Consider the following 22,851-nt stretch of genomic DNA (forward strand, 5'->3'; position numbering starts at 1 on the left):
ATTAAAGGCACTGATTTAGAGAATACAACTCAATGTGGATACATATGTTCATAAATGTAATTATTTAACACTGCCACACAACTTGCATTAAATGACTACATTTAAAAGTAATAAGCCTCACCACATGTATTCATAAGGTTCACAGTTTACAAGTCATCCTCTTTTAAACTAATGTTCAGATCTCTCCAGTTTTTGTGTAATTTCTGATAATAATACCATATACAACTGTTTTTAAGCTCTGTTAAAGGTCTACTACTGCCGAATAAATCCTATGACCAAAATCTTGCAGCCATAAAATATTTAAGTTTTATGGTCAATTTCTGCCGCCACCCAAAATGTTTTATTTTTTTTTGCAAAACAATTTTTAGTGAAGACACATTCTGTTTTGAACGATGCATTTACTGTTGTTGTATGTTAGTTTAGCTTCATGTATAAAATGAAGGCCTAACTGTAAAAACCTGAATTACAACACATAACACGTCTATGTCTGTGATCCATGAAGATTTAGGGCTTGCAAGATCAGCGAAATCCAGTTTAACGGCAAAAAAAACCACAAAAACAGATGCAGGGATGAACAATCAGTTAATTTCCTGCAGCTTGGTGCCAGCTGCAGATGCTTTGGCCCTCTTACGGTCCCCTCTCCATGTGAAGAATCCCACTGTGAGCACCATGACCGGCAGAGCCACACAGAGCACGATGCGGCTGATGGGCAGCTGGACTGGACCATCTGAGGAGGACGAAGGAGGCGGAGTCTGGGCGGTGGGAGGATTTTGGAACAAAAAGGCAGAAGTGAAGTCCTGAAACGCCGCCCTGCTGTTCTCTCGGTCTCTCACCTGACACCTCCACTTCCTGTTGTTGTCTTCCCTCTTGAGTTCCGTGACCAGAGTGATGTGGCAACTGGTGTTGAAGATCAGCTCGTGCCTGTGCAGAGGGGGGAAAAGAAGTTAAAAACACGTGGATGAGCCACTCTGTTGCACTGGGTGACATGTTCCTTCATGAACACATGCACACACTGGAGTTTATTTTGACTCAATCACACACACCGTCCTGCTGCCACAAATACTCAGTAGAGCACTGAATGTGGATTAATCCGCCGCTGAAAATAGTCCCCAACAAATGCACTAATTCCTCCTGCTTGTTTGATCAAATATATGAGCAGCTGTTTTAGGAAATTTCTGAACCGTTTTAGAAATTTCACTCAATAACTGTAAGTCACTTTTAAAAGATTTGCGTCTTCAGTGGGAACCATTGGACTCTGGACGGAGAGCCAGGGAGGGAACCATGAGAGTCGGAACACATTGTTGGTTTTGGGGTTTTCGTGGGAATTGTTGACAATAAGAAACCTAAATTATCATTTAATGTTAAGAATACTGATAATTAAATACAGGTTTGTGCTCCAGAATAATGTGCGGAAGCCAATGTATGCCACAAAAATACAACAAAACATTCTCATGACCTTTTAAGTCACTCCTAACTTTTCAACGATTGTAACTACTTGTATTATCTACTCGATCTATTATCAATTTTTTGATACATTTTTTTATTTTTCTGTTTTGTATTATTTATTTCACTACTATTTGTTTTGTTCCATCCATCCATTCATGATGGTTATTAGTTTAAAAGTAATCATTTTGGTGAACAAAAAGTTATTTTCCTCAATAATGTATCACACAACACAATCAGTGTTAACGGAAACAGGACAGTAAACTGAGAACCTGGTGTCGTTGCGCAGCATAGCACCGTCCTCAGCCGCCCAGTTGAGGTTGAACGCGGTGGAGGGCCGCGCGCAGAGCACAGCGTCGTAGTAGGTAAAGAGGGTGCAGCTCAGGGCGAGGCGTCCTCCGGGCTGCAGCTCGGTCACGGTGGAGGGCGAAGTGATGGCGAGGACAGAGACGTAAAGGGCGGTGATGGACTGTCCGTGCGCTCCCCGCCTCGGTAGAAGGTCCAGGAGATGAAGGAGCAGTTGAGGGAGGCCGGGCTGAAACACGGCAGGAGGGCGTCGCCTCCAACTCTGCTGTACAACAACTCTGCATCTTTACTGCACCGCACAACTGCAGAAGTCACCAAAGTGACAACAGTACAAACTCATTTTCATTTTATGAAATCTGTTTCTAATTCAAAAATCCACAACATTTGACTACAACTTTTCAAAAGCGGGGACATGTTTAAAATAAGATATAATGAAAATATCCCTGAAGCTCTTGGCCAGCATCGGAAAATAAGGGGGCTGGATATATTCACTATGGTAGATTGGACGATTCATAGAATATAACACAATTAAAATGTAGAAATCATTAAACCGAGTGGTCTTTGACTGCAAAACCAAACACTGTGACCAAATCTCAGGAACAGATGTGAACCTAACCAAATCCCTTGGATAGGCTACTGTACTTAAGTACAAGTTTGGGGTAGGCTACATTTTATGCGAGTACTTCTACTCTATAATTCAGCTGAAAATATCTAATCCACATTAATTCGACAGCTATAGATGTACTTTTCAGATTAAGACAGAAAATAAGAAATACGATGCATTGTTAACGTGTTTGGTTTGCTCCCTCCCCTCACAAAAAAATCCACTTGCACCCTCCGACATGTTTTAGATGAGTTATTTTACCTGCTCAAATTATCCAATGTATACAAATAAAAAGGTGAGAGAAATATCCATTTTTCTTTTTCTTTCATCTCCCATTAATCAGATCGTCTCACCCTTTCGAGGGTCAGAACCATGACTTTCACTTTGTGCATTTATCAGATTACACTTCTGGACATATAGCCTACTCATAATAGAGTATTTTTACATAGTTATATTCTTTTACTAACGTAAAGTACTTCTTCTACCCCTGACTAAATAAAAGCGTACCTGTTAGAAGCAGACTGGCGAGCAGCAGGACTCTCATCTGGTTTTCTCTGGACGTCATGTCAGAGGTTTCACCTCGACAGCTGCTGCTGCTCTACAGCAGCTCTGTTTGTCTCTCTGCTGCTCTTCCACCTCTACAGCAGCTCTGTTTGTCTCTCTGCTGCTCTTCCACCTCTACAGCAGCTCTGTTTGTCTCTCTGCTGCTCTTCCACCTCTACAGCAGCTCTGTTTGTCTCTCTGCTGCTCTTCCACCTCTACAGCAGCTCTGTTTGTCTCTCTGCTGCTCTTCCACCTCTACAGCAGCTCTGTTTGTCTCTCTGCTGCTCTTCCACCTCTACAGCAGCTCTGTTTGTCTCTCTGCTGCTCTTCCACCTCTACAGCAGCTCTGTTTGTCTCTGCTGCTCTTCCACCTCTACAGCAGCTCTGTTTGTCTCTCTGCTGCTCTTCCACCTCTACAGCAGCTCTGTTTGTCTCTGCTGCTCTTCCACCTCTACAGCAGCTCTGTTTATCTCTCTGCTGCTCTTCCACATCTACAGCAGCTCTGTTTATCTCTCTGCTGCTCTTCCACATCTACAGCAGCTCTGTTTATCTCTCTGCTGCTCTTCCACATCTACAGCAGCTCTGTTTATCTCTCTGCTGCTCTTCCACCTCTACAGCAGCTCTGTTTATCTCTCTGCTGCTCTTCCACATCTACAGCAGCTCTGTTTATCTCTCTGCTGCTCTTCCACATCTACAGCAGCTCTGTTTATCTCTCTGCTGCTCTTCCACATCTACAGCAGCTCTGTTTATCTCTCTGCTGCTCTTCCACCTCTACAGCAGCTCTGTTTATCTCTCTGCTGCTCTTCCACATCTACAGCAGCTCTGTTTATCTCTCTGCTGCTCTTCCACATCTACAGCAGCTCTGTTTATCTCTCTGCTGCTCTTCCACCTCTACAGCAGCTCTGTTTATCTCTCTGCTGCTCTTCCACATCTACAGCAGCTCTGTTTATCTCTCTGCTGCTCTTCCACCTCTACAGCAGCTCTGTTTATCTCTCTGCTGCTCTTCCACATCTACAGCAGCTCTGTTTGTCTCTCTGCTGCTCTTCCACATCTACAGCAGCTCTGTTTGTCTCTGCTGCTCTTCCACCTCTACAGCAGCTCTGTTTGTCTCTCTGCTGCTCTTCCACATCTACAGCAGCTCTGTTTGTCTCTCTGCTGCTCTTCCACCTCTACAGCAGCTCTGTTTGTCTCTCTGCTGCTCTTCCACATCTACAGCAGCTCTGTTTGTCTCTCTGCTGCTCTTCCACCTCTACAGCAGCTCTGTTTGTCTCTCTGCTGCTCTTCCACCTCTACAGCAGCTCTGTTTGTCTCTCTGCTGCTCTTCCACCTCTACAGCAGCTCTGTTTACATTTCCTGCGTTACACAGAACTGATAGGACACACGCATCTGCTTTCATCTTTACTGTTTTGAGGGACACTTTTGTATTTTATTTTACACTATTTATTTTATTAATAAAAAAATATTAAATCACCAACACACATGTCACATTTTTAAATACTTCATTGCAATGTTTCTGTCAGCATTCTTTTTTTTAAAATTTAAAACATATATGTATATATATACATATATATTTTTTGTATAAAAAGTATTAAAATGTTTGTTCTATTGTTGATCGCGAAGCATTTAGTTAATTTGGTGCATTTCCAAGATCTTGTTTTTCCTTGTGAATCCATACCCAAAACATTTTCTAGTTTCAAAGGTTCTTTTAAGCCAAAAATATAAATGTTCAACTTCTTCCTAAATTTTCACATTGCGTATAAATTCACTCTTGTCCTTGGAAAGAGGAGTTTGACAAAATAATCTGAGCCCCTTGCCAGCTTTCTCCAGAGCTTTCAACAGCATCTCATGCTGATACAGGCAGCTAGACTTCATCATTAAACACAGTTGAAAATCGAGTGAGTGGACTTTGAGTTTAGATTATTTTGTCAAACCACTCTCACGCTCCCTTCATTTAATCCATGTGAATCGTAACGTACTGCTTCTACAGTTTTACTTCATAGAACAAAACCTGCTACCTTGAATTAGAACAAATACCATCAACTAAAAAGAAACTTACAAATGAAATGCAAATTGTTGAAATTGTTTTTCCTTTGAAATGAATGTCTGGCACTTTGTTGATCCTGTGATTTCCTGTGACGTGTGATGTTTTACTATGCTGCTGTAACAACTGGTTGTCAAGATACTGACACTGATTTATAAAAAGATGGTTGGAACTGAACACAGATTCTCGTGGTGTCATTCAGCTGAAACATCTTTGTTGGCATCGATCTGGCATCGATGTTGGCATCTTTGTTGGCATCGCTCAGAGAAATGGCACATTTCTAAAGCAGAGAGAAATAAAAGCATCCACTTTTCTTTTCATATGATCCAAGGTGTGAAATGCAACAGTGTGCAACCACCGGGGTTTTTATTTAAGAGGAAGTGCGATTATATCACGCTGTGGTTAAAACTATATGACGTCCATGCTCATTTCTGTGAACTCACTTTGCTCATCAGCTCTAAACACAGTCGGGGCTCATGGGAATAACATTCATTTTGCAGGTCGTTGGTCACAAACCAAAGTATTGCACAAATTGAAATGTTGACACGATGATGACGCTAAATGAAAAGTCAGGATAGAAGTTATTACAATTCGACCTGAACGGAACATGAACGGAGGCAATCCGTGCTACACTTAACCCAAAACCACAAGTGTCCTCGTGGGGGGTCGGGGGTGTAGGATTCATCCTCTAGGGATCAAAACCCTCCGAGCTATTTCAGTCTGGACCCAAGTGGTGAACCGACTGACCAACCGACCAAAACTGTCATCCAAAATAAGAGTTTTCTTGCTTTAACACTTTCATACAAGATATATAAAAAATATACACAACTCCAACCTTTTTCTTTCCTAAAAGGAAACCAGCTGATGCTTTAATTACACCATGAGAGGGCGAAGCATCAAGGTGTTGTAGACATTATACGGATATCCTGCGAAATTATATTATTATTTTCATTAAAGTAGATGCTGCTCTAAATGCAGCTCTGGAGAAATTCAGGAGCAAACACAGGATACTTCTAATTCAATCTTTTTAAACATAAAATATTTCAAACTTGTAGGGACTTGTAGGTGAGGAGGAGGATCTTGTATGAGATGCGGGACTTGACCGGGAGCCAGTGGAGGTTGATGAGGGTGGGGGTGATGTGCTGCCAGGGCTTTGTGTGCGTGAGAACCCTGGCGGCAGAGTTTTGTACATACTGGAGCCTGTCCAGGGTTTTGTTGGGTACCCCGAACAGGACACCATTGCAGTAGTCCAAGCGGGAGGTGACAAATGCATGGACCAGGGTTTCAGCAACAGACTCCGAGAGTGACGGTCGGAGTCTGGCAATGTTCCGGAGATGGAAAAAGGCAGTTTTGGTGACGGACTTGATGTGGGACTCGAAGGAAAGGGTGGAGTCCAGGATGACACCCAGGTTGCGGACTTCAGGAGATGGGGAGATGGAGCAGCCGTCAACCTCGAGGATGAAGTCACCAACCTTCCGGAGCAGCGCCTTGGGTGCCACAACCATGAGCTCTGTCTTCTTGGTGTTGAGTTTGAGGAGATTTGATGACATCCAGGTTTTTATTTCATGCAGGCAGTTGACAAGGGACTGAGGGGGGAACTGGGAGGATGGAGTAGTACTGAGATAGATTTGAGTGTCATCAGCATAGCAGTGGAAGTTCAGTCCGTGATGGCGGATGATCTTGCCGAGGGGGAGCATGTAGATGGTGAAGAGGAGGGGGCCAAGCACAGAGCCTTGGGGCACGCCATGATTGACTGGGGCTAGGGGGGAAATAGAGCCGTTGATGGAAACAAACTGTTCCCTGTTATGGAGGTAGGATGAAAACCAGGAGAGGGCGGTGCCAGTGACCCCTAGAAGGTCAGATAGGCGGTTGAGGAGGATGGTATGGGAGACAGTGTCAAATGCTGCAGAGAGGTCCAGGAGGATGAGGATGCTGAGGCAGCCAGAGTCAGCAGCAATGAGGAGATCGTTGATGATCTTAATGAGGGCGGTCTCCGTGCTGTGTTGGAGTCTGAAGCCGGATTGGAGGGGCTCATAGAGCTCATGGTTGGACATGTGGAGATGGAGTTGGCCGGCGACTACTCTTTCCAGAGTCTTACTGAGGAAGGGGAGGTTGGAGATCGGCCGGTGGTTGTGGAGGTCATCAATGTCCAGGCCAGGCTTTTTGAGGATGGGGGTGACTGAGGCAGTTTTGAAGCTGGTAGGGACAATACCAGATGCCAAAGAAGCGTTGATGATGTCCACCATGTAGGGGCAGAGGGTGGGTAAGCAGTCCTTGACCAGGGCTGTAGGCATGTGGTCCAGGGAGCAGGTGGACGTCTTGGCCGAGCTGACCAACTTGGCCAGTTGGGGAGCATCCACAGGGGAGAAGGAGGAGAGTTCACAAAGGGAGAGGTGCGGCGCTGAGGGGGCGTTGCCAGGTGGCTGAAGTGCGGGTGGAGGGGGAGGGGCTGGTGTCAGGAGCTGCTGGTGGATGGAGTCGACTTTCGCCTGGAAGAAGTCGAGGAATTTGGAGCAGAGATCGGGAGCACCAGAGGGATGGGGGGCGTCAATGGGGCGGAGTAGGCGGTTGATGGTGGAGAACAATGATCGAGGGTTGCTTTGCTGGGCACCGATCAAACGAGAGTAGTATACTGTTTTGGCCTGAGAGAGAGCTTCCTTGTAGGTTTCCACATGGTCACGAAAGGCCAGGAGGTGGACCGTGAGGCCAGTTTTTTTAGAAAGCCTCTCCAGCTGGCGACCAGAGGCCTTCATGCTGCGGAGTTCTGAAGTGAACCAGGGGGCAGGGCGGGTGAAGGAAACAGTCCGGGTTTTGATGGGGGCGAGAGAGTTGAGACTGAGGGATAAGGCAGCGTTGTAGTGGGCTACCAGGCCGTCCACGGTGGAGTCGGAGGGAGCCGAGGCCATGTGGGTAGCTATCAGGTTGGATAGGGCTGGTGCACTCACAGTCTTGATGTTCCTAAACATGATGGTGCGTTTAGGATGCTGCCTGGGCAGGGAGACAGGAACAGTGAAGAGGATGGCGTGATGGTCAGATACAGCCAGGTCCAGACGCTGTAGGTCAGGGGGTGGTGGGCCGGTAGAGCACACCAGGTCCAGTGTGTGGCCTTTGTTGTGGGTGGGACCCTTGACATGTTGCTTGATGCTGAAACAGTCCAGGAGTGACAAGAATTCAGTAGCAAACTTGCAGTTGCTGGAGTCCACATGAATGTTGAAATCGCCAAGCAGGAAAATTGATGGAGACATGGAGAAGAGAGAGGTGAGCAACTCAGAAAGCTCAGACAGGAAGGTAGTGGAGGCTTTCGGTGGGCGGTAGATGAGGGCGACCAGGAGCGGAGCAGACCCAGCCAGTTTGAAGACAACACACTCGAATGAGGAGGTTGTAGGTACTGGGAGCTCTTTGACCAGGATGCCGGCTCGGTGGATAACAGCCAGTCCACCGCCACAACCCAGGAAGCGGGGCTTCTGGATGTATACATAGCCTGGGGGTGTGGCTTGGTTGAGTGTCACGAAGTCCTGCTGATTTTGCCATGTCTCTGTTAGGCATAGAATGTCAATGCTTCTGTCAGTGATAATGTCGTGAATGAGTAATGCTTTGTTGTTGAGGGAGCGAGTATTCAGCAGCATAAACGTTGCAGTGTTGTTCGTAGATGCTGGGGAGGACGAGGAGGGAGAAACCAGCACACTGTCAGCACAGACCAGGGACCTCAGGTAGATAGAGCGAACGTGAGGATTGGTCGGATGACAAAAGCAGTTATTCATTGTAGGGCTGCTCATTTGTATTACATCATATTGTCCTGGTGTTCGTGTTAATATGTCCATTCCCTTGTAGCTGGTCAAGGTATGAGACTATACTTCTAAACCTTGGAAGTGAAAAAAATGTTTTGTAAAGTTTAGTAGTTGTCCTTTATTCAAATTTAGCTGCAGATTTCACTGACATTACACAGGCTATGAAACAATATCCACATTTATCATCACCTAAAATAAGACATAAGACAAAGGTCTTTGTTGTGAACCACACCACCTTTGATATTCATTATATACACACGCTTTACTGACCCCTTGTGTCTAAAATGGCGAGTGTGCAAAATCACTTCTATTCATAAAGGTGCATCCAGTTTTTAGCAACGACTCGCAGCAACTTACTAAATGCCGTCTGTTCTTTTGTCAGATATTTAGAGTCTCCGCCTCTGCTCTGGATCATCACCACCAGGTGAACGTGAGTTTGTGGAAGAAGTCGTAGCTCCTGGACAGGAAGTTCTTCTCCACCACGTGAGGCTGGACGCTCACCCTGTAGCCCCGACTCTCGATGTCCATCTTCACGCAGTCCAGCAGGTCCCTGACGGACAGCGAGGCCTTCCAGGGCCCGAACGTCACCACGGACTCCTTATCCGCCTCCAGGCTGCTGATGGCGTTGTCATAGAAACCCAGCTCCTCCTCCGTCTGCAGAACGCAGATCATGATGGTGGAGCAGCGGGTGGCGATGGCCTCGGCTCTGGCGATGCGAATCAGCACCTGGGAAGAAGAGCGAGATTACTGCGTTCATCGAGCCAATTCCATTACTGGTGAGTTCCAGCAAGAATGTCCCGGTGGAGAGTTGCATCCAACAACTGGAGTCAGCTGATTTCACATGAATCGGGAGAAGCCACTGGAACTATGTTACTACTTTAAATGAGTGTTTTCTTTCAATAGTTGCGTTAGCGTTACTTTGCATAGATAACAGGAGTTGCATGGATCATTTCATCATTCTGGTTATTGTCATATTACGGTTACAGTCTGTCTTTGATCCTGACATCTTTCATTTTTCAGTCCAGTTGGTCTTTCCAGTGATTAATAATACTTACACCAGATCTCTTGTTCCTAACAATAATTGTATTTTATCTGTAAGTCCACCTACAAAAACAACCAGCCATGAATGAACAGCGATGGCTTTCGGGCAAAGCAAACAGGAAACACGAACACACACAGTGCGTTTGTCAGACTAGAAAACATAAACCTCGTCAGCTGTTTTCAAAGACTCCAACCAGAGGCTGCGATATATTGAGATGATGACAGACATACTGAAGACACATGGGAATAGTTTTGAATTACTTCCGCAGTAAAAGTTAAGGGAACAATCTCAGATATGTCTGTGCAAATATTACATTTAAAACGTTCCCAGAAAGAAACTAAAACAAGGCATCTGAGTCAGTGATGCGTCAGCAGTGAGCACAAGAGAGGTTGGTTATTTAGCATGAGCTCAGATTTCTTTTACAGGTGACACTTTTTTTCTCTCGTCTGCTAATCCTGGAAAATGAAAGAGTGCCACCTGTAGAAAACTCAAACTATCAACACAAAAAAGAGCACAAAGTCCATCAGCTGACCTCGATGTTTTCTTTGTAGTGCGGGACTCTGGAGAGGAACTGCTGCCTCCCCACCAGCTCTCCGAACAGCTGGGGAGTTTCCTCCAAGCGTTTGATCAGTGGCTGGATGTTGTAGAACACCGCCTCCCTGTGAACCTGCACACACACATCCAAATATATATATATATATACATATATATATATATATATCTGATACTGGTTACTCTTAAATGAAAACCACGGCAGTCAGACCTCCTGGATGTTCTCCGTGGGCAGCCGGTCCGATCTCAGGAACTCGAGGACGGCCCCGAAGTGGGCACCGTCGCGGTCGATGAAGTAGCGGCCCTGCACGTCGGCGCGTGCTTTGGGCGGTCTGCTGAGCAGCTCGGCCAGCTTGGAGTCCGGGTGTTTCCTGAGCGTGCTCACAGAGGTGCTGAACAGCTGGCCCCCGACGTTCAAATGCACGACGGCAGAGTGCTGAGAGTGAGAGAGTGAATGAGAGAGAGGGGTTAGTCCGTTTAGACTTCATGAGTGAGCTCGTGCACTGCTGCTTTGGGACACCGGGTTTAAGTGGTCTTGGTTCTGGATCTTACCGTACCTCAGAACTCGATGCACACAGTTAAAAAGGCAAATGGAGATGGAAATAACTCTGCAGTCTCTCAGGAAGGAGTCAACTACTTTGTTTTTTTAAATGAGCTTCTTTAATTTTAGAGATGCTGTGGTAAAGAAACGTCTGCAACTTGCGAGGAGTTTAAGTTTAAAAGCATTAGTATGTTTAATAGCACCCCTAGTGGTGGATATTATCTGTCAATATTTACTTATAGAGGTCTTAAACCAGAAAGTAGAGTCATTGAATGTATTAAACACTGTGAAGAAGATTTGCTGAAATGCATTAAGTGTTCGGTGAGTGAGGGAATTTCAGGTCACAACCATACAAGGAAATGAGTGGAGTCTGTGCCAGCGGGGGATGGACGAGCGCTGGCTGATGGGTCAAAGGTCAGGAGGAGCTTATTGGAGGTCAGCCAATCACTGAGATGATACGAGACATTTTCAACCAAAAAGACAGTGTTTCTCAGGAGAATCTTCAGACCTCATGACTTCCATGTTACAGCTGACCGGATGTCGTCGGACTGTTGGATGGAACACGTCTGGTCTCTGCTCCATGGAACATATTTATATCGATAGTGTGATTCAGTTTGTAACCGTTTTGGCTTCTGTTAATTATTAAATACTTCTCGATTACAACTTGAACCAGCTGATTTTTGGCACTGCTTTGTTGACGGAAGACGGAGCAGAGCGGTGGGGCGGCCTTCCATTGTCTGCGAGAGTCTGGACCCTAACAAACTGATCATTATTTCCATTATTGATTTCTTTCTTATTTTATCCATGTGAAAAATAGTAAAGAATTATCATTTTCCAAATCCAATTAGTTTTTTGGACCGACAGTCGAAAACTCAAAAGGTATTTGTTTGAATATGATAGAAGCCAAATATTCGCATTTTTAGGAGCCTGAACTATTTTTTTCATAATTTATGCTTTAAAATTACTTTGATAATAAACAGTAATACAGAAATGCCAAAGATATGTTAAAGGCCGTTTAGAAACTGAGTTTAAACTTAGTTATTTTATGGCACTCTGAAATGAATACCGTAGTTTTGGTTTTAACATAGAAGCTAAAGTGAGAGAACTTACACATTTCTTATGTCGATTATATGCCGGAAAAACGCCTGTACCTGCACTCGCTGGCAAAATAACACCTCAGTAACTTTAACACACACACTCCAGGAAGGGCGTCAGCGTGAGGTGACTCCACGGTGGTTCGCTCAGGTCGATAAGAACACATGCCTCTGCTGTCCGTCTGCTGCTCCTGAAACGCCCATTTACCATGTTCCAACTCCAAAACACACAGAGAACACGATTCCATCTGCTCATATGATGTTGAAAACGTTATATAAAAAAGTGGGAAATCCATAAATGAGTAGTAAAAGCTGAATGATCAAAAAACTGAAATGTAAACGATGAACTAATCTGGAAAGACATCGATCACTACGTATCACTGAAGCTGTAGTTTCTGGACAGAATACAATCGTATTATAGAGCCTGTACCATTGTGGCCCGTGACGATTCTGTTTAAGCTAGTCTTAAATCTGTTTCATCAAATTAAATATACAAGGTAGTATAACAAATCAAATAACTTCAGTAAACTCAAAAACAAAGCTTCATAAGGTTATTTGAACTCAAACAGCTTCATATAAACTCAGCTGACCTTTTTAAATCAGTTGGTTTTATACAGAGGTGAAAAGCAACAAAGTACTTTTCCTCAGTACAGTATTTGACTTTGAGATGTATTTCCATTTTATTATGTATACTTCTATTCTACTACATTCAGAAGAAGTACTTTTAACTCCACGACATTCGTTTCATTTGACTGTCAAATACTTGAAATGGAATACAAATAATCAATGTGGTACAATTTAAGTGTTAATGATCTTCCAGCGCGAGATAATCTTTAACTTCTGTCTCAATAAATGGAGAGTTTCCTCTTAGATTCCTGTGACACGGACGGCTGATGAACCGCCTTCAAGGAAGTGCTTCACACCTGAATATCGCCTAAAAGGAAAGAACGCAGCTGAAGATAATGGGCTCATTGGGTTTCCTAAACTCAGTGCTGTCTAACCGGTGCGCGCTTCCATGCACCTGTTCGGTCTGAAAACAGGTCGGAAGTTCAGTTTAGCTCTCACTGCTCCACTAAATATACAAGCCGCAATATTAATAGTTTGGTTTTTCTTACTGTATCTGCAGGTAAAGCCTGCATTCCAGATGATTTGTAGTCCGGCAGACTCATCTTGACCCGTCCACGAGGTAGCTGTGGTGTTTTGTAATGCTCGACAGGTAGGAGGCAGGGGGCGGGGCCTAAACCGGACCTGATGCTTTAACGGTGAGAAGATGAGTCACTCGGTAGAAATATCTTTGACAGTTTCCACGGCTTACTTCTGAGTCACGTTAGTTTCATTATGCTAATTTGACAATGAGAATGCAGAAACACAACTGGACTGACTAAAGTGCATTTACACATTACGCCAGTTTTGTTTGCATTCATTTTAATCTTTGTTTTGAACGTTCCGTGACTAACGGGACCAACTGTGTAGGACGTTACAGAAAAATAAGAAGTCATAATCCTGGTGTAATGAAAAAGTTTATGACTGTAAGAATGCATCAACAGCATGTTGGATAACGTACTCTCACTGTACATGATGCCTCAAGACAAAGTTTGACCAGTTAACAGAATATAAATGAAGGCACTTCAGTAGAGTGTGATTGACTGTAGCGAAAGAGACATGTTCAGCTTAAAGGCTACATGGTAGTCAAATAAATCTTATTGGCCAATTTTTACAAAAATTATTTGACGATATTTTTATGGTAAAACCTGTAGCAAGTGCTGAGAGTACATTTTATGTCTACTGTGCAAAATCATCTTTTTTTGCATTAAATGTAACATTTGAGTTTCTAGCAAACTGACTCTTTCCTTTGTAAAGGACAATCTGAACACGAACAAAGTGACCACAACATGGTAAGTGTATTTTCCAGAGTTTATTGTTTTTGTACACAAAAATCAGAGGGTCTTGCTTCCATCTGGTGGCACACTTGGAAACCTGTCAGAGACAAAGAGAAAATCAGAATTCAAAACCAGCTTCCAAAGTTGATTTGATCGCTCTGACCAACACGAGTTATTCCTTTGGCGTACCTAAGGCAAAACTGCTACATATCCAGTATATTAAGAAATGTTTAAAAAACAACCAGCAGCTTAGTGTTATTGGTAATTTAGTTGCTGTTGGAGTAGATCCACCTTGCTCTGGTCTTCATAGCAATGCTATTGACTGATCTGATCTTGTGCTGCTTCAATCCTTCTCAGACAAATGCCTCGAATGTCTTCAACCAAAAGAGACTCTCTGCTCTGAAGGACTGGAGCAGAACCACAGAACGTGAATCTGCACCAGGAACCCTCAGAACCAGAGTCCTGTTCCGACTCGTCATCGTATCATCACTGAAGGGACAAAACCTGACTAGTGGTCTGTGTTACGTTCTGATATAAATCAGTCATGGCTGGATAGGACATAATCTTTGACATAATGTGTGATTTGTTGAAAAAGCAGAAATACCAGTTTTATATTGTAAATGTGTGTACAATTTTTTTAAATAATTGGCAAGTTTCTTAACAGCTGGCCTACCAATTATATTTATTTAACTGGAGGTATTTGTATTTCATGTTTAACTTGATCTTATTCTCCAAGTCCCTGAGTATTGCTAAATGAGTTTGTTTAGTTTAGCATACATACAGAATAAATGTTACCCGTTGCACAGTTACATTATGGTAATTACTTATTACCGTTTCAAATATAAAACCTCCCTCATCTTACCAGTCATGCCATGATTTCCCACACTGCTGTTATTGTGCACAGCTGACTGTAGTAGAGCAGCCATGTGTACTGAATCAAGAATTGGTTTTAAATTGAGATTTGTGACCAAGAATCAAAGTCAAATCGTGAGATACGGAAAGATCCACAATGTGAATATTAAGTCATAAAGATAATGACTCTGTGGTGCCCATTATATTAATAAAACAATTACAACACCGCTATTGTGATACTAAACACTGCTTCAGTGACTTGAGATTTAATGCAACAGCCTCTCGGCATCATGATCCGGCCTGCTGCTGATCTTACCCTCTTATACGGTGGGTACAGGTGTTCCCTGGGGCATGGGGGGCGCCTCTGGCTTGGCCCCCTTCTGCTCAGATGTGGGTGTGGTTGGCAGCTGCTCCTCCTTCGGCTCCACAATGCTGACGTGGTCGGGCAGGGGCTTCTTGGGGCCAATCTTACCACTGGGGTCCCAGGGCAGCATGATTTTGACCTTGATGCCCAGCACACCTGAGAATGACCACGAAGCACATCAATAAACAAGTTTGGGCACAAAGGAAAACCCAAAGCTAGAAGCAAAACAGAAATGCATCGTCTGCTGCCGTGTCCCTGGTGGAGCTGGACTCACCCTGCCTCAGCAGGACGTGGCGGACGGCTGTGTCGACGTAGTAGTTGACGGGGTCTCCGCTGTGGATCATCAGGCCGTCCACAAACTTCATGGACTTGGCCCTCTGACCCCTCAGCTTGCCAGAGACTACAACCTCGCAGCCCTTAGCACCACTCTCCATGATGAACCTCAGAACACCATAGCATGCCCTGAAAAGAGGAGTTAACAGTGAAGTCACTGTAGATAGACTGCTTATTTCTGTGTTTGAAGATTTTAAGTTCATCCTGTGAAAGCAAGTATTCATTTGAAGCACTAGTTTGGGTATAATTTAGCACCATTGATACGTAATTGTAGTAAATTCCCTCAATTCACTTTATCACTATTACATTCAGCAGGTAACATTGTGTGCGTCAACCCTTCTCAGACAAATGCCTCGAATGTCTTCAACCAAAAGGGACTCTCTGCTCCGAGGGACTGGAACAGAACCACAGAACGTGAATCTGCACCAGAAACCCCCAGAACCAGAGTCCTGTTCCGACTCGTCATCGTATCATCACTGAAGGGACAAAACCTGACACGACACAAACTTTGCTCTTACAGCACCCCCACTGAGAGTTCTTAGAAGCGTTTGACACCAGTCACTCACTCATGTAACAAAACTGATACCATAACTAATCTATCAATACACATCGACTCCGTCTAACAGAGGCCCACCCGGGGTTTCTTAACGCGTCACGTCTATTTTAGTTGCATTAAGTTAAGCATGATATGCATAGACAGCCGTTTAAAATCATACAAATACCCCGCTGTATATGCATTTTGAATTTAACCGCGTATGTTTTTGCTTATAGTTGTGTGTTGTCAGTTTTCTTTATTTTATTTTGCTCTAAACTGATTTATTTCTATTATGAATAAAAACATTCAGTTGTTCTGCTTGCCAACATTAGTGATTTGATTCAGGGTTTCAAATTAGCACCAGATAAAGCAATGATCATTGAGTGGCTGGTAGATTTTTGGAATCTGTGTTGTTTACGTCACTATTCAGGGATATGTTCTTAATGGATCCCTTTCACAGCTTAAACATCCAGGAATTATGGACTATTTCATCCACCTGCTTCATTGTGCTTTCAATATCAAGAACCTCCATGAGAAAGTTTTCGTCGGAGGCCCACAGTTACCGATCAGTCCTTGATGGGCCGGGAAAGTAACATTTCTGACATGTTGTGAACGAGTCCAAGAGTATTAACGCTGGACCCCTGCAGCAAAGAGATGCCGGCAATCTTGCTGAAGTTTGTCATGTAAGCTACTAACTTTAAGTGGCGATATATTTTCGTAAAAATAGCTACAGGTCATCTTAAAGCTAAAGAACATGTGGAATAAGTTGTAAATGTTGTGTACAGCACTGCTTACCTACGCACAGCCAGGCCTCCCAGCAGCTTGTAGCGCAGAGACTCTGCCTGAGCGATGGCACACAGACCACGGGTGGCAACCTTCTCAGCATACAGCTAACAGAGGGGACACAGAAAGGGGCAACGGTCAACATCCTGAATGCTGGCAATGCAACACTGCAGGTAAGCTTAAATGGCCCATTGGTGAGTACCAGTGTGTTTCTATAACATGAACTTAAAGGCCGATACATGAATGTGCATGTTATCTAGACTCAACATGCACATAAGATTACTGCTGCAGGAAGGTTACTCTTTGCTCGTTTGGTGAAAATACATTTCACTCCTGACGCTTTGACCCTTCTCAGACAAATGCCTCTGTGTCTTCATGTGAAGAGGACTCCCTGATCTGAGGAACTTGAGCAGAACCACAAAACGTGGACCTGAACCAGTAACCCGCAGAACCGGAATCCTGTTCCGTCTCGTCATCGTATCATCACTGAAGGGAGGCAGTTGCCTTTGCACCGGCATGAGTCTTAATATTTGACAATAACAATCTAACTCAGGTGTGTTGTCGTTAAAGGCTTTGGTCCCAAGTGTTACTGAGGAACAGCGAAAAATAAATAGTGAGATATAACAGTTCTGGGTTGGATGGCTGTTGCAAAAGACAAGATAACATCTGAGCAACTGTTGCCGTGTTAGAAAAGTTAGACATTTAAAATGATTTTTTACTACAGTATAAAGGTTTATTGGGAACATTTTGTTTTGAGTAGGAAACAATCGATTACAAATCATTGCATTGAGTAGATCTATTTTCCTGTCTTAAAACCAAATAAACTATTCAAAAATAGTGGCATTACCTCAATACCACATTTCTTCTTCTGCATTGACGTATTTTAGTCAGCACATTACTTCATATTATTTGTTGAGGATTCTTACCTCGACGCTGCCCTCGGGGAAGCCAAACCTCTTCTGGACCACAGCGGTCAGCTCTCTGATCCGACGGCCCTTCTCTCCCAGAACATTCTGGGTCCTAAACACAGGTAAACACACTAAGCATTACATACAATTCATGGGCAACAGAACTAAAAATAAAGTGTTGTCATGTTCACAGTTCTGTTTTTGATAGCGCTGAATATCACGACCGAGCCGTGATCTTTGGTTTTATCACGTGCTACAGTGGAAGCTCAACAAATGCATGAGGGCAAATATCCAAATCTATTTCACAGAATATGGTTCCTGGAATCGGTTGTACAACCTTATTAATTATCCTCTGTGGTGAACCTGTAATTTTCCTGTTTGGTTAATATGGACAGCAAAGTGTGTAACGAACCCAACAATTTAATATCTACTGCACTGAAGATGACAGTTAAAGATGGATTCATACACAAGGAACAAACACGGTGTAGATACCAACTGTGTATATTTCAGACATTTACACATTTCAAGTAAATTCCGTGAAAGCAAGTATTACATGTTACGCATTGGTTATAATTTTACTTTATCTACAGTTTTTAAACTGTAGTCAAGTTGTCTCCATTAACTTTACCACTACGTTGCATTCAGCAGGTAACAGTGTGTGCAATGTTCCCTCTAAGCTGCGCGCTTGAGCAATCGCGCACTGCTCGCACATTCTCAGCGCACAAGAAAATCTATGCAGCGCATAAAATAAAATTCAACATAAACGTATTAATTAATATCTAATATTAGTCCTAATCTTATCTAATCAATTAAACCAATAATAATAATAATAATAATAATAATTTTGTTTTCTGTACTATTTTGCAACGTAACTCAGTGAGTGACAGGTGTCCAGCCAATGATACGATTCGGTTCACTTACGCTACGCAGCAAATCATAGCATTGACACTATTGCCCTGCCCATTCGCGCCGTGCAGGTTAGCTAGCTATCAACAGTGCGGCGGAGTTACGAGACGCAAATGCCCCTTATCCCCCCTTATCATGGCGAAACGAACGGGCAGCGACATAAAGTCAAAGCAAGAAGCAGACGAAGCCATCAACCTGGACAAAGTGTACAACCATTGGAGAAGTGAGAAGGACAGACGTGAAAAATAAGGTAAAATTTAAGTCAGATTTGTGCATATTCTAGTGACATTTATTAAGATTTTTTACTTATGGATATTAATCATTAAATTATGTTACTACTAGATAATTTATGGGTAGTAGAAATGATAATAAAAAACGGAGTAATTACATATTTTACAGACAGAGTTACAGGAATTTACACTGTATCACAAGCTACAGCACACGTCATTGTGCAAAATGTGAATGTTTTAATGTGAACAAAATGTTATGTCTGAAAGGTGTATATGTATCATTTCTTCCAGAACAGGACCCTCACACAGGCCAAAGCAGGACTCTTCCCATGGCCAAGCAGGACTCTCACATAAAACATACTACACATCTCATGAACAACAAGATTTTTGTCTTTTTCCTTTAAAGTTTGTCAAATCACTTATATTAAAAGTAAACTAGTGAAAATTGCTGCTGTAATTTGATTCTTTTAATAAGCCATGTAACTTGCTATGATCCAAGGTTTTGAACAGGTGTGATACTGGTGTGTGGCCACAGCGTGCACATCTGATGTTGCTCACAGTGGTCCTCAGTGTGCTCAGGGAGCTTGTGTGTATGCCCAGACACATGAAAAATTAGAGGGAACATTGAGTGTGTGTGTCAACCCTTCTCAGACAAATGCCTCGAATGTCTTCAACCAAAGGGGACTCTCTGCTCTAAGGGACTGGAGCAGAACCACAGAACGTGAATCTGCACCAGAAACCCCCAGAACCAGAGTCCTGTTCCGACTCGTCATCGTATCATCACTGAAGGGACACTTAACAAACGCAAGGCTCCGTGCAACAGATTCCAGTTTCTAATGTGAACTCTGCTTGATAGTATTCAATGTCATACTCGCAACTTCTGATGTACACATCCATTTAAAAAAAACATGCATGAATATCAAAATAAAATGCTGGACACTCACCTTGTGGCCAGGATGATGATCTCAGTCCTGGTTGGGGTCACACGCACCTCCACACCGGAGTAGCCATCTTCAGCAAGCTCGCGAGTCAGGAACTCGTTCAGCTCGGCCTTGAAGATACCGTCTGAGACAAACTAAGGAGAGAGGACAGGGTCAGCTACTGTAAAACGGACCATCACCCAGAGGGAACAACATGTGACTTAACGCAGTGAATGTCTGGGGACAGATGAGGAAACACATGTGCAAAGGTGCTTAATTCATCACTCTTAAAGGGAAGCTGACCTCAGCCACTACTGTCATTTCTAGTGAGTTAGTTTTAAGTCAGATCCAATGAATGCAGTTAAGACAAACTCCACAGACAGTGAACTCCATATTTAATAAATTGAATAACTATAAATATATGAGCACATCGAGTATCACAGATAGCAGCCCAGTAACTGGGTTGTGTTATATCAGCTGCCTAGTTCGGCAATTGTACACGTTTATTTAAAGTAACTACTACCACATGACATGTTTTGAGGTGCAACTCCAATACGTTACACCTAACTAAATACTATCCTCAGTCGTTTACAGCCATTCAAAATAAACTAATGTGCACTGTCCTTGGCAGCCATTAAACGTTTCAATTAAATGTGCCTAACTGCATATATTTCGTACAGTTATTCAAACTTCATGCCGCTGGATCTAGGATAACGTTCGCCAACTTTATCTCGATCCCCGTTCATATGACTATGGCGCTATCTCACTAGCTAGCTAACGTTATTCCACATTTTGAACAAATTCCGTTTAAGAGGAGACGTGCAGCGATATTTCACAGGGTTCAAAGTCTAGTAAAAATGTTTTCAACACAACCCGACTGAGTTTTAAGTGAGTACGGGGCTCGAGTGTGTGGGTAATGGGTTGTAACTCGTAACCGGCCGCGGAGGAGAGAGCCATGCTAGCTAGCCAAATGAGGACGCGGCGCTGGCACCATCTGGATTAATCCTATCAGGACCAAAGGTTTACAAGTTCGACTGACACCGAGATGAAGACTGAACGGTTGTATCCAAATTAATTTGACTCCATTTTTACGGATACTGGCTGTGTGTGTGAGTAACATGGAGATTATTCAGCGCTAACCTTCCTCTTCTTGGAGATTTGCACCGCCATCTTCCGAAAGGCCGTAGACAGGAAAGGACCCTCAGTGGACACGGAAATGATTTTATACCAAAATGACTAACGTCCGGTGACGCCATGTTCAGGCTGCCGCTGGGACTTGTAGTTTTTTTAATTTCTTTATCGATACCCCAGGGAAACTATATTTTTACAGCAGCAGTAAGTAAAATAAAGATAAACACATTTTGAAGTATTACATTGTTATTATTATTTTTTATTTTATTATTTGTAGTGATTTTGTTGCTGCTTTGAATGCATGGGGACTGTCTGCTATCTTTATAATTGCAGGTGGAGTGGTGAGATTTTGAACAGATGGCGTAAATTACAAACAAAGGACAACTGTCATTAATGGAAGAAAATGTACATCAAACTAATAAGTGCTCACATGGGTCGTGAAAAATGAACAAATTAGAAATATAACCGTCTTAGCCACAACTCATCACAGCAGCTGATGAAGATGATTATTATTAGGCTACACAGAGACATGTTAGTTATGAATGGAATAAGTATTTAAAACTAGCAAAGTAGCAAACAAACTGAAGCAGTTAGAGCCAAATTTGAAGAAATATTGATGAAATGATTATGTATGTCACAGTAAGAAACTCCAACTTCACATCCTTTTAGCATAATATCTGGATGTAGTCATGTTAGTATTAATGTTATAAGTAGCCCATCTTATGGAAGCCCATTCTGCCACTGTGAGGAAACAAAATAAAGATCCTGTAAGTCATTATAATGAGATACTATCATAATAGTATCTCATAATTATGACTTACTGTCTCATAATAATGAGACACGTTTCATAGGCCTATGTGTCGTTTCCGCGCCAAAGCAACAGAAGCAAGTGGATGAGACAAAGCTTAGCAGATGCACATGGTTACCCTCATTGAAGACTACTTTAGACGTGGATTCACAAATCGTGAAATTGTAGTCATTTTGGAAGAATCACATGATATCAAACTAATCCTCCGGACCCTAGAGAGAGCTACAAAAGAACCAACTTTGGCGCAGACAAAATAAGACAGATGAAGCTAAGGTAGCATCCTTCATTCACCAACAGCTACACACGTCTGGCAAACAGCACGGCTACAGATGGACGCACCACAAATGTTGAATGGCCGGGATAATTACCGACAGAGAAACTGTGCGTCAATTGATGCGACTGATGGATGGGAATGGGGTAGATCTGCGTGCCCGCAACCGTATAAGACAGCGTATGTATGTCAGCCGTGGGCCAAACTATGTATGGTAGATGGGTACGACAAATTAAAGCCTTATCGAATATGTATCAGTGGTTGCATTGATGGCTTCTCGAGAAAAATGATATGGCTAGAATCATACAAAACCAACCATGACCCTTGTATTATCGCAGGTTACTTCATAGATGCTGTGAGGGAAAACAATGTATGTCTGCAAAAAATCCGGTTAGATCACGCTACGGAGAATATCCTTGCATAATGCAAACGTTTCTGCACACCGGATTAGAATGGTACTGAGTGTGTCACTTTAGGTCCAAGTACTGGAAATCAAAGGATTGAACGTTGGTGGTGCACCTTGAGAAGTGAATGCATCCAGTTTTGGATGGACCATTTCGACCAGCTGAAAGCAGATGGCTATTTTGTTGACAGCTTCATTGACAAATCCAGTGTTGCTTCCAAAATACCATACAGGTACAGTATGCTATTGATTACAGTATCAACACAGATGTAGGGGAGACCGTGAACGATTGTAACACCTTTTGTCCAAACACCTATAACTCACCGAATGTTTTTCTATTAGAGCTCTCGTCATTTTGACACAAAGTACCCTTATTTGTCTCCTACAAATAGCAATATTTCTGACTTCTCTAAATATGTCACAAAATTCATGAATCACAACAACATTTACAACCTGCCCCACTACCGAGGTAAGTTTTATAATACAAGGGTAAAATTAAAAATTGAGATCGCATGTGTCAACACTGCAACATCTTCCTGTAGATCGCCAAGAACAAAAACAAATCACGACTGA

The 22,851-nt window shown here is 43.1% G+C and overlaps 2 protein-coding genes across 2 annotated transcripts; both read right to left on the bottom strand.

Moving 5' to 3' along the window:
• Positions 1-8,944: 8,944 nt before the first annotated feature.
• kctd14 (potassium channel tetramerization domain containing 14) lies at positions 8,945-13,141 on the bottom strand. The gene is made up of 4 exons (XM_079271232.1): positions 13,070-13,141; positions 10,531-10,755; positions 10,300-10,434; positions 8,945-9,451 (listed from the first exon to the last, which is right to left on the bottom strand). Exons 1-4 carry the CDS (start codon positions 13,121-13,123, stop codon positions 9,140-9,142), a joined length of 726 nt encoding a protein of 241 aa, XP_079127358.1. The 5' UTR covers positions 13,124-13,141; the 3' UTR covers positions 8,945-9,139.
• Positions 13,142-13,854: 713 nt separating this feature from the next.
• Positions 13,855-20,886, bottom strand: rps3 (ribosomal protein S3). The gene is made up of 7 exons (XM_079272511.1): positions 20,806-20,886; positions 19,690-19,820; positions 17,628-17,721; positions 16,714-16,808; positions 15,325-15,512; positions 15,003-15,206; positions 13,855-13,931 (listed from the first exon to the last, which is right to left on the bottom strand). Exons 1-6 carry the CDS (start codon positions 20,833-20,835, stop codon positions 15,007-15,009), a joined length of 738 nt encoding a protein of 245 aa, XP_079128637.1. The 5' UTR covers positions 20,836-20,886; the 3' UTR covers positions 13,855-13,931; positions 15,003-15,006.
• Between the last annotated feature and the right edge of the window lie 1,965 nt (positions 20,887-22,851).

Source organism: Melanostigma gelatinosum (assembly GCF_949748355.1).
Source record: "Melanostigma gelatinosum genome assembly, chromosome: 7".
NCBI lineage: Eukaryota > Metazoa > Chordata > Actinopteri > Perciformes > Zoarcidae > Melanostigma > Melanostigma gelatinosum.

What these genes read in the sequence shown, in the direction of transcription:
- rps3 (XM_079272511.1), bottom strand. Translation starts at nt 20,835, where the DNA reads ATGGCGGTGCAAATCTCCAAGAAGAGGAAG. An exon ending in AAATCTCCAAGAAGAGGAAG is followed by an intron (nt 19,821 to 20,805) that starts GTTAGCGCTGAA and finishes CTCTCTCCTTAG; the next exon opens with TTTGTCTCAGACGGTATCTT. An exon ending in ATCATCATCCTGGCCACAAG is followed by an intron (nt 17,722 to 19,689) that starts GTGAGTGTCCAG and finishes ACCTGTGTTTAG; the next exon opens with GACCCAGAATGTTCTGGGAG.
- kctd14 (XM_079271232.1), bottom strand. Translation starts at nt 13,123, where the DNA reads ATGAGTCTGCCGGACTACAAATCATCTGGAATGCAGGCTTTACCTGCA. An exon ending in AGGCTTTACCTGCAGATACA is followed by an intron (nt 10,756 to 13,069) that starts GTAAGAAAAACC and finishes TCTCACTCTCAG; the next exon opens with CACTCTGCCGTCGTGCATTT. An exon ending in ACTACAAAGAAAACATCGAG is followed by an intron (nt 9,452 to 10,299) that starts GTCAGCTGATGG and finishes TCTTCTTCCCAG; the next exon opens with GTGCTGATTCGCATCGCCAG.